Source organism: Thamnophis elegans, chromosome 1 (genome assembly GCF_009769535.1).
Source record: "Thamnophis elegans isolate rThaEle1 chromosome 1, rThaEle1.pri, whole genome shotgun sequence".
Classification (NCBI taxonomy): domain Eukaryota; kingdom Metazoa; phylum Chordata; class Lepidosauria; order Squamata; family Colubridae; genus Thamnophis; species Thamnophis elegans.
Window position 1 is genome coordinate 121,724,469 of NC_045541.1, and position 15,273 is coordinate 121,739,741.

The following is a 15,273-nucleotide window of genomic DNA, read 5'->3' on the forward strand; positions in this document are numbered from 1 at the left end:
AAATAAGGTCTATAGAACATTTTAAAAAACAGCTTAAAAAATAAAATAGGAAATGAATAATAATAATAATAATAATAATAATAGTAGTAGTAGTAGTAAATCCCTTCTCTAATCTATTGGATATAGATTTTTTTCAGACTGCTTATTTTTTTACCTTCAAAGAATAAAAAAAAAAATACATGTGTCAAGTACGTTCTAATCCTTTCACCATTCTCATCGTCAAATTCCAAAGGTAAACATTTCAATAGATAATAAAAATGCAAAAGATGAAATTGTCTTTCTTACATGAGACTAGGCAAATATTTATGGGGCAGTTGACAAACTCCTGCCTAGTAAAGGAGCCAACACTGAGAGCAATTACCCTGATATTCATGACTCACTTTGAATATCACATTGAATATTACTCATAAATCTTTTACGAGCACATCCCCAGAGCTCACTTAACAGCCGGTTTTAATCATGCAGTTGACACAGAGAAAATAACAAAATGTATTTTTTCAGTGGCAAATTAATTTAGCCTTGAACCTCCTCCTGAAGCTGTATTTTTTTCATTTTTTTTCTGTCTAATACTGAGCACAGTTAAATTCACCTTAAAGTTTTGAGGTTCCAGAATGTTAAAGTAGAATAAGTTTCTTTTCAAGAATTATTTGGCAAAATTATTTATGCCATGAACCAATTAGTTTAAGAACTTTGAATTCTTACTAATTTCTAATGAACTTCAAGAACATGCTTATTTCTTGAATTCTCGATTAAAGGAATGCCCCCACAACAGAAGAAGTCTATCAGTATTATTTTGCCTTAAAATATGACAGTAGGCAATTAGAGTGCTATTTTTAAAGGGATGTAAACAATGTGTTATAATCTGTTATCATAACTCTGTTATAATCTTAAAAGGATCAATTCCACATGTAATATTAAGAAGTATTTTTTTTCTGTACAAAAGAATTTTGAAGAAGACAGAAACTAATATAAATTCTATGACCAAGGATAACATACATATTCAGTGCAAAAAACCTCTGAGGATGAAAGCAACTTGCCTTATAGTTCTTACTTAATTAATTTTATTTATACCCTGCCTTTCCTCCAAGAACTCAATGTGGAATATGCAGTATAACCTTAATAATTTTTCCCTACAACTGGAAATTTTTTTGAGATTTAAAAAGCTGCCTTTTTAGTAATTTAGTAGTACGTTTTAGTTGTGTATCATTGAGCTTAAATATTTTTTTAAATTACTTACGAACTGATCCATCTTGTTCTTGTAGAAATCTTTCTAACACAATTCGAGCCATAAGTGATGGGGCAAAATCCACCTTAAAAGAAAGATAAACTGTAACCAACTTTCATTAAAATGTGGTTTTATTTCATCACTTAGATCAATAAAGAGGTGTCAAGGATGCATCCTCCATTATCTCAGTCATCCTTTCCGAAAGGTACATTTCTCTGACACGATAAGAATTATGCTATAATCTGATAAATAAATCTTTTTCACCACAACATACAATGTTATATGCAATCGTTGCAATGTATGGACTTGGATTTCAATTGTAAAACATTCAACGTAATAGTTCATTTTAACTGATTTGTGTTTATTACATTGTTTGAAATGATCATGGACAAGATTAAATAACATGTTTAACATTTACATAGTAGAAGTGAGACCTGAAACAAAAGGTTGCAGTATGACTTCATTAATTCACAGTGTCACTTAGCTGACTCCTTTGGCATACTCTGTTCCTTCTGCCCATGCATGTTTTCAACATCAACTAAATTACTTTGTGGTTGAGATTGCTCAGTGCTCCTTCTTGGTTGGTGCTCTGTTTATCTCATTGTGAGGAAGAGGAGAGATTGTATTTTTATTTATTAGCTCTTTTATTTAGGTTGAGGACCAGAATTTGCTACTGCAATATGATTACAATACTACATCCCCCAATTTGGTCTCCTCTAGATGGACATCATTACATGTTGTACCCCAGTGAAGTTATTTAATAACAAAATACTGTCTCAAATAAAAAAGAAATTTTAATTTATTTTTCCAATAGAGCGATTATAAATTTAAAGGTTACTACATTATACATTGTACACAACCCACTGAAATTTTGTGATTTATGTAGACAAATTTTGTGCAAAGTTAAACGCATCAAGAATGTCTACAGCTTATTTGTTTGGAAAACTAAGGGAATCTTTAAAATATTTAATTTTTTAAATTGGTAATGATAAAAATCCAGATATATAGACACTATTATATCTAGTTCAATCACTTTCTATAGTATATCCTAAAGGTTATGAGAAAAAAATGAATATACAGAAACATGGATTCTCAAATATACTTAGGAAATGAACGTCTATTTAAAAATAACTACTACTTCATTGTTAAGGTTTACATTTATTAAACAGTGTGAAATATACTCTTGACCAGATGCCAGACTTTCAAGGAAAATAACTGCAAATGATAACATTCATTTTTTTTGTTTTATGTTTTAAAATATATTCAAAATTATTATATTTGGGGAAACAAAACTTATTTTGATTTCTACATGCTTTTTCCCTAAATATATATGTACTTTGAGGCACTGAATTTCCTCCTAATAGAAAGAAATGCTTTTTACAAAGAATTGCTTATTTCTGGTAGCTCACATCAGAGCTGACACATGAAAAATGGTGAAATTACTGAAGGTAGACCAGCCAGAATAAGGACTACCTTATTAGTTCAGGTACTTGCATCTTCCTAATTTTCATATTAATCATGAACCCATCTTTGTCTGAAATAGGGCCATCATGCTTTATGTCAGAATGTAACATGTAAGTAATATTCATAGTGCTTCAAATCTCACTAGAAAATATTTGGTGAGAATGACTAATTTTATTTTTAATACATATATGAGTTGCTTTCATTTAAAAAAACCCTGTAATTTAAATTATGCAATGATCATATTTACTCTTTTTAATAGATTCAGCATCTCATAAAAATACAAGGCACTATTCTGATTTAGCATATTATATAATGTAATGCATGTTATATGTTTCTGATCAATTTTTACAGCAATCACTGATTGACTCAAAGTGTTACAATTATACTGTTGATCAGCAGATGGAGGAATTTGTCATTTAAATATTAACTACCACATAAAATGGCAGCTTGATTGTGTAGAAATAGATATCACATGTTTGATATTCCCATATTTCCCTAATGTGCTAAAATTGATTACAAAAATATACATTTCCTATATATCTGCATGTACTATTAAACAGTTATTTCAACATTTTAAGCTTTAAAGTTAAAATTTTTAAATCATTTTATTTATTTCTAAATTTACAATTTAAGAAGCCATAAGTGTATGAATTGCTATGATTTTCTATCATAGTATCTGAATAAAGAAATGCTTTATGTGCCAGAATTATTTGTTAAAAATGGTGATTTAAGGGGGTGACGGCTAATGGCAAGTAAGACTGTAGACATTATATATTTATGTGCCTATCTAAGACAAGGTGCTTATTTAGAACAATATCTATATATTGTATTTGATTTAATAATATTTTTTTGTCCAAAATAAACTACAATATGTCAGAAATTACAAGAACCATCCCTTTGGTATCAGAACAAACAATCTTTTACATTTGGTAGTATATGTATACATTTTAAAGACCATTAAAATCATCCAGTATCTGGTAGATAATTACCCAGTTGTAGGCTGCAGTAGTGTAAATTAGACAGAAGCTTACAGAAAAATCATACTTCCTAATGTAATGAGTAGAGCTTGCTGTCCAGGTCCATTTATTACTTTTTGGGGGGGTAGGTGGGTTTACTACAGTTATTAGCACTTAGAATAAATAAATCCAGTGCATTTATTATAATCTTACAAAACTATTTGCAAACAAATTGTAATATTAAAATCAAATAATGTGATACTGTTACTATATATAAACATGTTACAAATTTTAAAAGATTTTGGGAAACCATATAGGAAATTTATAAAGTTTCTGTGCCTACAGTAGCAAAAAAAATTCTCCAATGTATTATGCATGTTAAAGCAACCTTCATTCTGGTAGGCTTACGCAAACATTGGTTTGTCTCAGTGAGTCTATTGGTGACCTGGCTAATATTTCAGGAAGCCATATTGCACTTAAACTAAGCTTCTATTTTTTACTAACTATTTGCATTGACATGAATGTTTCATCCCAAAAATGCAGGAGTTTTTTTTATTAAATGTGGATAACAACAATATAAAAAATTCACACTATATTTCTTTAAACTCTGATGTCCATAAGGAACAATTTCATTAATATTAAACATATTTTCCCATTACATCCTATATTAAAAATATTTTAAAAATAGAAAATAAAGGAAATTCATTTTATTGTAAAACCATAGTGTACATTATTGATATTTTTATAAAAACAAAACAAGACAATTTCCTCAGAAACTCAAATGCTTATTGCTGAAAGTGAGCCATGCATGCAAGACAACTGTGTGTGTCTCTGTGTGTGTGTATATGTGTATGTATAGAAATTACACAAATATATTCAAAAGGTAATATGCTGGTTATCTTAATTGATTAATATATTTGTTTGCCCTCCTACTACAAGCAAATAAACATTTTAAATATATGATGTGCCCTAAAACTACATACTTCTTAATACTTCTTAAAAACCTCTACAGATAAAGATCTTACATTTTAAGGAAAAAACTTTTTAAAAATTATTACCTCATTTGCCAGTTCCAATAATACAGGAGAAGCTGCATTCTTAGACACACCTTTCAGATATCTGGACAAGAAAAAAATGAAAAGCTCTTGTAGATTCAATGAAAAGGCCAGCAATGAAGACTTAATACCTCTCTCTGTCTCTCTTGCTCTTGCTCTGTCTCTCCCATTTTCACTAGGGCAAGAAATAAATTGAATACAGAGTATATGTATAAGTAGCTTAAGTTATAAATATTTGGACAATTATCACTAAAATTCTGAAAGGAAAAAAAGGAATATTACACTGACAGAATACAGAACTATTGTTTTTAGGTTTCTGAAGGTGTACTCAATATTTGGCAATGACAGAAATGAGTGACATATCTTCCCCATGAACTTCTCTCTATATCTATCTATCTATCTATCTATCTATCTATCTATCTATCTATCTATCTATCTATCTATCATCTATCTATATACACATACACACACACACACACACACACACATATATATATATATATATATACACACACACACACACACACACATACATATACATATATACACGCTTGTGCGAGCAAAGCATGATCGGAGCTGCCGTCTTTCTATAAATGTTGGTGGGGTGTGTGTGGAGTGCTGGCTTTGTTGCTGAAAGCAGGTTGGTTGGCTGTGTTATTACATTTTGATTAGTTGATGGAGTTGATGTATGCAGATTAGTCGGCTGTTTCGTAACATCCTGTGTGGCTGAAGTATAGCTGTGTGCCCATTAGTCCTTCGTGTTGTAACAACCTGGGTAATTGGCTGTGTGATGACATCCTGAGCTCTAGTGTAGTGATATCCTGAGTCCTGTGCTGCAACATCCTGGGACATCCTGGGAGACTGGCTGCATTGTAACATCCTGAGCCTCCATCAAAATTCCATTCAAAAACCTCAGCCACCGAAAGGATCCGGAAAAGAACTGAATTAGCCCTAATCAGAAATGAACTCCATAGGAAAAGATTCCTACTAGACCAAACCAACAGGGACCTACTAACTCTTCACCTCAAACTCGGCAACAAAATCCACCCAGCACTCTGGGACAAATCCAAACAACTAGCCCTCTGGAGAGCCGAAACAGAAACCTCCCACAAGACAGACACAAACACCAACAAACTCCACACACTAGAAAAACACCAGAAGCCCAACAGCCCCTCCACAGAAACTCATGAAACAAACAGTACATAACATATCAGACAGGATCCTCAGCATAGCAGAAACCAATGTCCTTTCCAAAGGATTCAACTTTGCAATCACCCCCAAACGCCTCCCCACTGAAAACATCATATGTGGAGCTGAAGCTACCCTAACCAATATCAACCCAATGAAGCTAATAAAATCAGACTTGAAGTCACCAACGTCCTCTGCTCCAGCGATCCACCCAGAAGCAACTTACATAAAGAAGAACAAAAAGCACTCACCAACTTGAAGACAACAACCAAATCATTCTCCCAGCAGACAAAGGTAATGCCACTGTGGTGATGAACACATCTGACTATCAAGCCAAACTATCCAACCTACTCCAAGACCCCACTTACTGACCTTTAAACACAGACGCCACCACTTACCTGGAAAAAAAAACACCAAATCCAAAATAAAAGCCTCTCCTATCAGTGAACAGATCCAGCAAAGAATCATATCCAGAGAAAAATCATCCAGATGCCCCAAGCTCTATGGCCTCCCCAAGATACACAAAGAAGGAACACCACTCAGACCCATCAGCTCCATAGGCTCACCTCTACAGAATCTTGCCAAATTTCTTGCCAAACAAATTCAGCCCTACACAGAATACATTACCTAACACATACAAAACTCAATCCACTTCATAGAAACAATAAAGAAACAAAAACTACAACCCAGCGACCTACTCGTGAGCTTCGATGTCATATCCCTCTTCACCCAAGTGCTTATTAAAGAAGCCTTGACAGCTATCCAAAACAAATACACTCCCCAAGCACATCCTAGATCTGACCAACCACTGCCTAACCAACACATACTTCATCCACAATGGACAAAGATACAAACAGATAGAAGGAGCACCTATGGGATCACCCCTCTCACCTATCATCACAAACCTATACATGGAACACTTTGAAACCAACCAGCCTTAGATAAATCTGAACACAAACCCAAACTCTGACTTAGATATGTAGATGACACTTTCGTAATTTGGCCACATGGGAAAGAAAAACTGGACAACTTCCTCACACATTTCAACAGCCTACACCCCAAAATACAATTTACTATGGAAATAGAAGCTAACAACCAACTTTCCTTTCCTAATCTACAAAAAACCCAATGGCTCCCTGGGACACACCATCTACCAAAAAAGCACACACCAACCACTACTTAAAAGCACAATCCCATCACCACCCTGCACAGATCAACTCTGTAGCCAAGACTCTCTTCTCCAGAACCAAATGCCTAGCTGACAAAGACCATCTGAAAACTAAATTACACACAAACATACTAATTTCCAACAGCCTTAAAAAAAACAGAATTACTAACGTAATCCAAAGGAAGACACCCCCCCCAAGAACCTAGACACAGAACAGGACAATGGCATCGCCCTCCTCCCTTACATCAAAGGCACCACAGATAAAATCAACAAAATTCTCCACAAACACAATATCGAGACAGCCTTCGGCACTGACCAAAAAATAGCTGACCTCTTAAGAAACCCCAAAGACAAGATCCAGCTAGAAAACCAAGGAGTCTACGAAATACCATGCAAAATCTGCTCTACAACATACATAGGACAAATGAAAAAGAGAATAAATGCACGCATCGCAGAACACAAGAACGCAAGAAGTCAGAAAGGAAGAAAAAACTTCCTCCCTTTTCCAGCACCTTAAAGCAACAGGACATGAAATTGATTTTGAAGGAACCAAATTACTCTCCAAAACTGAACACTTCAACAAGAAAATAATTATGGAAGCTATAGAAATAGACAAACAGCCCCACAACATGAATAAACGTGATGATACCTCCCGCCTACCAGATATCTGGAAACTAGCCCTAGTCAATAAACGAGTGCCAGCCCCAAAACTGACACAGAACCCAGAACAACATCAAACATCAATTCCATCAACCAATCAAGATGTGACAACACAGCCAACCAATCCGTTCAAAGCAACAAAGCCAACATTCCACACCCACCCACCTATATTTATAGAAAAACAGCAGCTCCGATCACGCTTTCCTCACACAAGCACGAAGCCAAAAGCACCAGTCTGAAGATGACGAGTGTGACCTCGTCGAAACTTCGCCAAGATACTGTCAATCTTACACAGGAAAACACCCGAAGATATATATATATTTGTGTGTGTGTGTGTGTGTGTGCGTGTGTGTGTGTGTGTATGTATGTATTGTGTTTATTTATATATAAATAATAATATTGTGTTTATTTATATATAAATATTTGATGGGAGATTAAGCAGATGATGGCCTATAAAAATTATGATCAGGATCATCCAGAAGGTTACATGGATTTATGGACATTAGATTATTTCTGTGAAGAAGTATACACAACCCAATTGTAGTGGATATACACTTCAGGGTAGAATTAGAAGGAACAGCTTTGAATTGGCAGCATTTGGGAGGGAGGGCGGTTTTTTATAAGATCAGTTGGAAAAGATCACATCCAGCATTATTTTTTTGGGGGGAAAAACAACACTGTCAAAAAAAGAAAAAAACAAGTAATCTGACAACCAATCCCCACCATATCAAATCTGAAAATGTTAAAATATACATTATTTTCAAAGGCCAAAACTGACATTTGGAATTAGATTTTTGTAAGCTTAGTTTTTATTCTTTATATAAATGGGAGACTCCCAACATTTTGGGGAGTATTTAAAACAAATGCTTTCTCAACGAGAGAACAATAGGTCTCACTCTACTGTTATGCCTCCTACTCTAATCTCTTTTTTTCATAGAGAGTTTCTTATGATGTCTTTATCCTAGACATCTTAAACTTTAATTGTTCAACATACTTTTCATGTCATAAATCCTTAATCCTTTTGGAAGGACATCAGGTGAGAACAGTCATAAGAATTCTGTAGATAAAAATCCAGCCAAAGTTGAAATAGAAATAAACCTGATGCTTAGTTATCCGCTGGAATAAGAGTCAGACTATTCAAGAATTACCGTAATTTGAATCCTATCCTTGTATCTTCAATGAGATCAAATTCTAGTGCTTTATTAATCACATGGCAGAAAATCACAGAATCACGGAATTGGAAGGGATTTTAAGGTTATCTAATCCAATGCTTTGTTCAATGTAGGATCTACAGAGGTGGTCTAATAGATTCTATTTGGCTTCTATTTCATGATTTGTGCGGGGGAGGAAAATGTGCCACTTTATGTGGTGGCTTGTTCCACAGGCTAAGAATTTCTACTATCAGGAACATTGTCCTGCCATTCTTTCTTCATTTTAGTACTACTACTACAACTATACTTCTACTACGCTTTGTGAGAAACAATCATATTTGAAAACTGCCATTATATCTCTCCTTAGTTATACATAACCATTAAACCAATCATAACAGAGCTTGATTTTCAGACCCTCACCCTCTACCTTGGTAACCCTCCTCTAAACTCACTCCAATTTGCCATTGTCCTTTTTTATATTTGATGCCCATAAATGAATCCCAAAGATGTGTCTACCCATCTTTCTGTGGTTCTGCAGAACAAAAAAATGGTATACATCACACTATGTTGTTGGATTGGAGGAACTCAAACTGGCATTCTTTTTTAAAAAATCCACTTGTTTTCTTTGAAAACATTCAGCAGTTCTGCTGTTTACATTCAGCAGTTCTGCTCTATTGTTTATATTTGAGCTTAGGCCCCTGACAAATGAGGTGGTGTTTCAAAAGGTGTCTTTTACTGGAAATTCTTCCAACTATTTCAAGACCTAACTTTAATATATATTTTGGAATGTGCTATTCCAAATTTACTGAGTATTTGTTGACAAGAACTAGAAATAGCTGAATCCCAGTGTAATTAGGCAATTAGGGCTATAAACTTAATTTTTAAACGTTCTGTTAAATAAGAGCAAAGAATGGTTGAATAATCTCAGAAAAATAAATTATTAAATAGTTTACAAAGGAAGAGAAATATAGTTTTTTTTTTCAATTAGTATAAATGAATTAAGGTCCTTTGACTGGCATATCATCCCTTTCATCCCAAGAAGCCAAGGGATATTAACATGAAAATTGAATGGCTCCAATCCACTGTTTTCTTGCTAGAAATATCTAAATGACATCACAAGTCTTTTGATTGATTCACTTTGGACAAAATTAGGCATCCAGAAGCCTTTTTATAGAGAAATTCCCATTAATAACCTCTTGTACTTGTACTTACTTGTACTTGACGCCTCTTCACCCATCATGGGTATAGGCGACTTCCATGGAAATTTGGCGCCACTGTTTTCGGTCCTGGGCTAGGGTTGTCAGGTGGTGCAGCCAGTCACTATTATATGATTTTCGGCTAAGATTGAATGGGTGCATGACTATATCTTCGGCTTTCCGTTTGAAGTGACGCAGAGTGGTTAGACGAACACCTCCTTTTGGCCGTTTCCAGGTCGGACCAGGCTCTGCAAGCAGGGAAATTTTTGGGATTCGATTTTCTGGCATTCTCAATGTATGGCCTAGCCAGCGCCAGCGTCTAAGTTCTATAATGGCAGATACATTTTCATTGATATCACATCTTCGGCGGATTTCAGCATTGGATATTCTTTCAGAGTACTTGATTTTCGTAAGTCTACGCAAGCAACGGTTTTGAAATAAGTCCAGTTTGTGTTGATGAGCAATTTTTATTGGCCAGGTTTCACAACCGTATAATAACGTTGGTAAGATAGCAGCCTTGTATATACGGACTTTGGTTTTCAGGCAAATGTCTTTCCTAGCCCAGAGTTTCTTGAGTGAGCTCCAGGCAATTGTTGCTTTTTGAATTCTAGCATTTATTTCTGAAGAAACATCTCCATTTCCCGTAATGTTGCTGCCAAGGTAGGTGAAATGATCAACAGCTTCAATTGGTTCATTTTGAATGTGGATGGTTTGGTCGTCTATGTGGTTGCAGCATATCATAAACTTGGACTTGTTGCTACTAAGGACTAAGCCTAGACTTGCAGCTTCTTTTGCCACTCTATCCACCATGCCTTGTAGTGAATCCAATGAATCTGCGATCAGGGCAATGTCATTGGCGAATGTTAAGTCGGTCAGTATAAAGTTATTTGGGTAGATAATGACTCCTCCCGGTTGTTTATCAAGCGCTTTCGACAATATGGCGAATTAATAACCTCTGATATGATTGTATTATTATGACTAGTCACATAGTAAGCCAGATGTTTAAACCAGATTTGGCATTTTCGTCTACCTATCAAGTCCTTCCCAAGGACCTGGGATAAGCAGATGTTTAATAATCTTAAAGGTAATGTTGCAGGATGTAAGCTGTTCCAAGTAAAGTTGCTTTTTGAAATGGACTTATGGTGATTTTGACAGTGCAGATGGTGTTCAAGTAGTGATCCAAATGTTTTGATATTATTATTATTATTATACAATTGTATCACAGCGGCCAGTTGTTTCACCGGATTTGGCATTGGTTACTAGTCGGGCCCCACCCAGGGGCCTAGGACGTCGTAACGTATTTTCTTAATATGCGTGCAGATCCAAGCAGTGCGGCTTTTTGCATTTGACTGATGGTGATTTTGTCAATTTTTAACTGTTTTAAATGTAATTCCAGTGCTTTTGGAATAGCACCCAGTGTGCCAATTACCACTGGAATTACCACTGCTGGTTTGTGCCATAGTCGTTGAATTTCGATTTTTAAGTCCTGGTATCTTGTGATTTTTTCATGTTCCTTCTCGGCGACCCTGCTATCACCTGGTATTGCGATGTCTATGATTGTGACCTTATTTTTCTCAACCAGTGTGATGTCTGGTGTATTATGCGCCAGTATTTTGTCGGTTTGTATACGGAAATCCCACAAGATCTTGACCATCTGATTTTCGGTGACTTTTTCAGGCTGATGTTCCCACCAGTTTGTTGCTGTTTTAATATTATAATTTTTGCACAAATTCCAATGGATCATTTGTGCTACTGAATTGTGCCGCAATTTATAATCAGTCTGCGCGATTTTTTTACAGCAGCTGAGTATGTGATCAACAGTTTCATCAGCTTCTTTGCAAAGTCTGCATTTGGCATCATCAGAGGATTTTTCGATTTTGGCCTTAATGGCATTTGTGCGGATAGCTTGTTCTTGCGCAGCCAGGATTAGTGACTCTGTTTCTTTCTTTAATGTACCTGTTGTTAACCATAACCAAGTTTGTTCACTGTCCACTTTATCTTTTATTTTTTCCAGAAATTGACCATGCAGTGCTTTGTTCTGCCAACTCTCCATTCTTGATTTTATCACATCTTTTCTGTATTCTTGTTTTGTCTGTTGGGCCTTCAGTAGATTTTTGTTCTTTACTTCGATTAATAGATGTTCTTGACTTTCTTTTAAATAATCAGCCAGTGCATGTTTTTCTTCTTCAACTGTTTGCTTCACTTGTAATAATCCTCTGCCACCTGATTTTCGGGGCAGATATAGTCTATCAGTATCACCATGTGGATGTAAACTGTAGTGCATTGTCATTAGTTTCCTGGTTTTTCGGTCCAAAAGGTCCAAATCAGCTTGTGTCCAGTTAACTATGCCAGCTGTGTATCTTATAACTGGTATTGCCCAGGTATTTATGGCCTTAATATTATTATTAATATTATTATTATTATTATTAATAATAATATTATTAATAATAATATTATTATTATTGCCCAGGTATTATTATTATTATTATTATTATTATTATTATTATTATTATCTCATGGATATATTCAATCTCATAAACTAAGCTATTGTGGGGCATTCAAAACAGTCAGTGCAGAGTACAGTACCTTTTCCTATATTTTTAAAAGTAACCCTGGAATTTCTTAATAATAAAACATATGGTTCCATGAACATGTACTGTATGTACTCGAGTATAAGCCTAGTTTTTCAGCCCACTTTTTGGGCTGAAAAAAGCCGCCTCGGCTTATACTCGAGTCAGTGAAAAATTTGCCCGAAATGGAGGAGAAAAAGGGGCGGGGCCATGCCGCTGGGTGACACTCGTGAATGGCCCAGTGCCCCTGTGAGTTTCCCCTCCCTCTGTGTCAGTTTGCCGCGCAGCGCGCACCGCACCATCCCCCCTCCTCACGTTCTAATGTAATGCAGGGCTGTCTTACGATTCCCCTTCCTCCCCCTCCTGCCGCTCTGCAACGATGTCCCACCTCCTCCTTGTTATGGCAAGCAGCCACATAGCGATGTCCCACCTCCTCTGGTACAGTGATCCAATGATAGGAATCACTGTGCCGTGTGTCATAGGAGGCGGGACATCGCTCCCGCGGCTGCACGGGACATCATCATCACAGCGGAACATCAGCATCATGAGGTGAGTGAAGTATTTCATTGAATACACCGCTAGTTTACTGTTTTTCTTTGAAATAAATATTCAAAAACATTATTGGTATCTATTTTTATTTTTGAAATTTACCGGTAGCTGCTGCATTTCCCACCCTAGGCTTATACTCGAGTCAATAACTTTTCCAGTTTTTTGTGGTAAAATTAGGTGCCTCGGCTTATATTCGGGTCGGCCTATACTCGAGTATATACGGTATTCATCTGCTTTGGATTTAGTGAATGTTTGCATATCTTTGCCATTTTGCCATCAGAGGTAAAGTTCCACTAATATACAAAGTCTGGCTGAAGTTTTGGTACTTCTTGAATTTATTTCAAAAAGAAAGTAACCTGTGTGAAAAACTAATCCCCCTAGTTAGATTCAATTAGATTCCACCATTAGCTGTAATAACTGAAACAAAATATTTGTGAAATTAGTGATAAATCTTTTATACTGCATCAGTTTTGGTTCATTCTTCCATTCCAAACTGCTTTAATTTAGTAACATTTTAGGATTTTCTAGCATAAACTGCTGTCAGATTTAGCTCTGGACTTTCACCTACCTGGCTAGGTTCTGAATGGATGACCATTCTTTTGTAGACTTGTTTGCATTTTTGAAATCATTTTGGCTATATACATCTAATATCCTTCTTATAAACCATACATTTTCATTTATCTACCTGGCTATGTTTTAAGTTATTACTTAGTAATTTAATATTAAGAACTATTTCTTTATGGAATTCAGGATGGCCCACATAAGAGGTATTAACTTCAGAAGCATTGCAGAAAATAAAATTGCAAATAATCACAGAGGTATTTCTGAATTATTATAAATAGGTATTTTTCACATTTTAGCACATGAATAAATTCATCCTGACCATCAGATTATATTATTCTTAATATTTTCTGAGTTTTGACATTTCTGATAATCACAGATAAAATCTTGAATTGTCAATACTCACATGTGAATATTAATTTTTATTAGATGTTAAAGCAGTGTCATTTTTTATTTAATAACCATCAGCCCTCAGAACATCTGGAGGGCAATCTGTTATCTACCTTTATTTTTTAAATGAATGCATGCTACCTATTTCATTTCTGAAGGAATGTACTTTATTGTTTAAATTGTACTATCTATACTAGAGTTGGCTTCATTTTATGAGTCTAGTTTACTCATGCTGTTGGGCAGAGTCTAGAGGAAACTGAAAAGCGGGAAGATGAAAGGGGCAAAAATCTGTACAGGATGAAAATCATATATTCAAATCTTCTGAAGGAATTACCTAGTTGTTTACAGTATGTAATAGTCCTTGTTTAGCAACTGCCTCCTAAGGACACCTTTCACAGTTATTAATAACAAGTTATAAAAAATAATTTTGTGGCCAAAGCCCACATTTATGACCTTCACAGGCCTAGCTTTCCTTGAACAAAGGAAAGCTGGTGTAAGATTGTAAGCAGAATTGTAGATTTACTTAGCAGTTGCTTTGCTTATTGTGGGTGCTAAATGAGGACTATCTTGCATATGCTTCCCAGCCAATTAGTAATGGAGAAGGAGAGACAGAAAGATAGAAAAGATGATATAACCTACTACTTCAGCTTTGGAAGTGCCACCAATAGTATGCTCTATCTGATGCATTAATACCCAGGGACTGAGGATCTGAACAATTTCCATACCTATCTAATTTGATTAGTTTGTTAGTAACAGTAAATGACTGATTCAACCACAAAGTCATTGGTTATGCTGAATTGGTAGCCATATGAAAAACAAAGCAGTGTTCACAGATTTATTTATATTTGATAAATCATTGCCAATATGTGCTGATAATTGTCATGGGAATTAAAGGAAAATCACACTTCCAGTGCAGCCTAAAAATAATATTAGACCAAGTTAACTGAGCTACCTATGCTCAGGCTGATGATAGCTATCCTCTGCTTCTGGCAAGCAAATAGTGAGGGGGTAGGCTTAGCAGAGAATCAGAAATCTGTAATATGACAATTATGAATTCCTTAGTGTTTTCTAACAGCAACTGCAACAAGGTAAACAAGAAAGACTACTTGTTATTTTTTTAAAGGAAGTTTTACAAAAGTA

The 15,273-nt window shown here is 35.3% G+C and overlaps 1 protein-coding gene across 1 annotated transcript in view; it reads right to left on the minus strand.

The window, feature by feature from the left end:
- C1H15orf41 (chromosome 1 C15orf41 homolog) overlaps nt 1–15,273 on the minus strand; it is a 137,604-nt gene that overhangs the window by 89,105 nt on the left and 33,226 nt on the right. The window contains exons 4-5 of the mRNA XM_032231450.1: nt 4,704–4,764; nt 1,238–1,310 (exon numbers count right to left, since the gene is read on the minus strand). Of these exons, the coding sequence (XP_032087341.1) occupies nt 1,238–1,310; nt 4,704–4,764 (134 nt within the window). The remainder of the gene's footprint in view (nt 1–1,237; nt 1,311–4,703; nt 4,765–15,273) is intronic.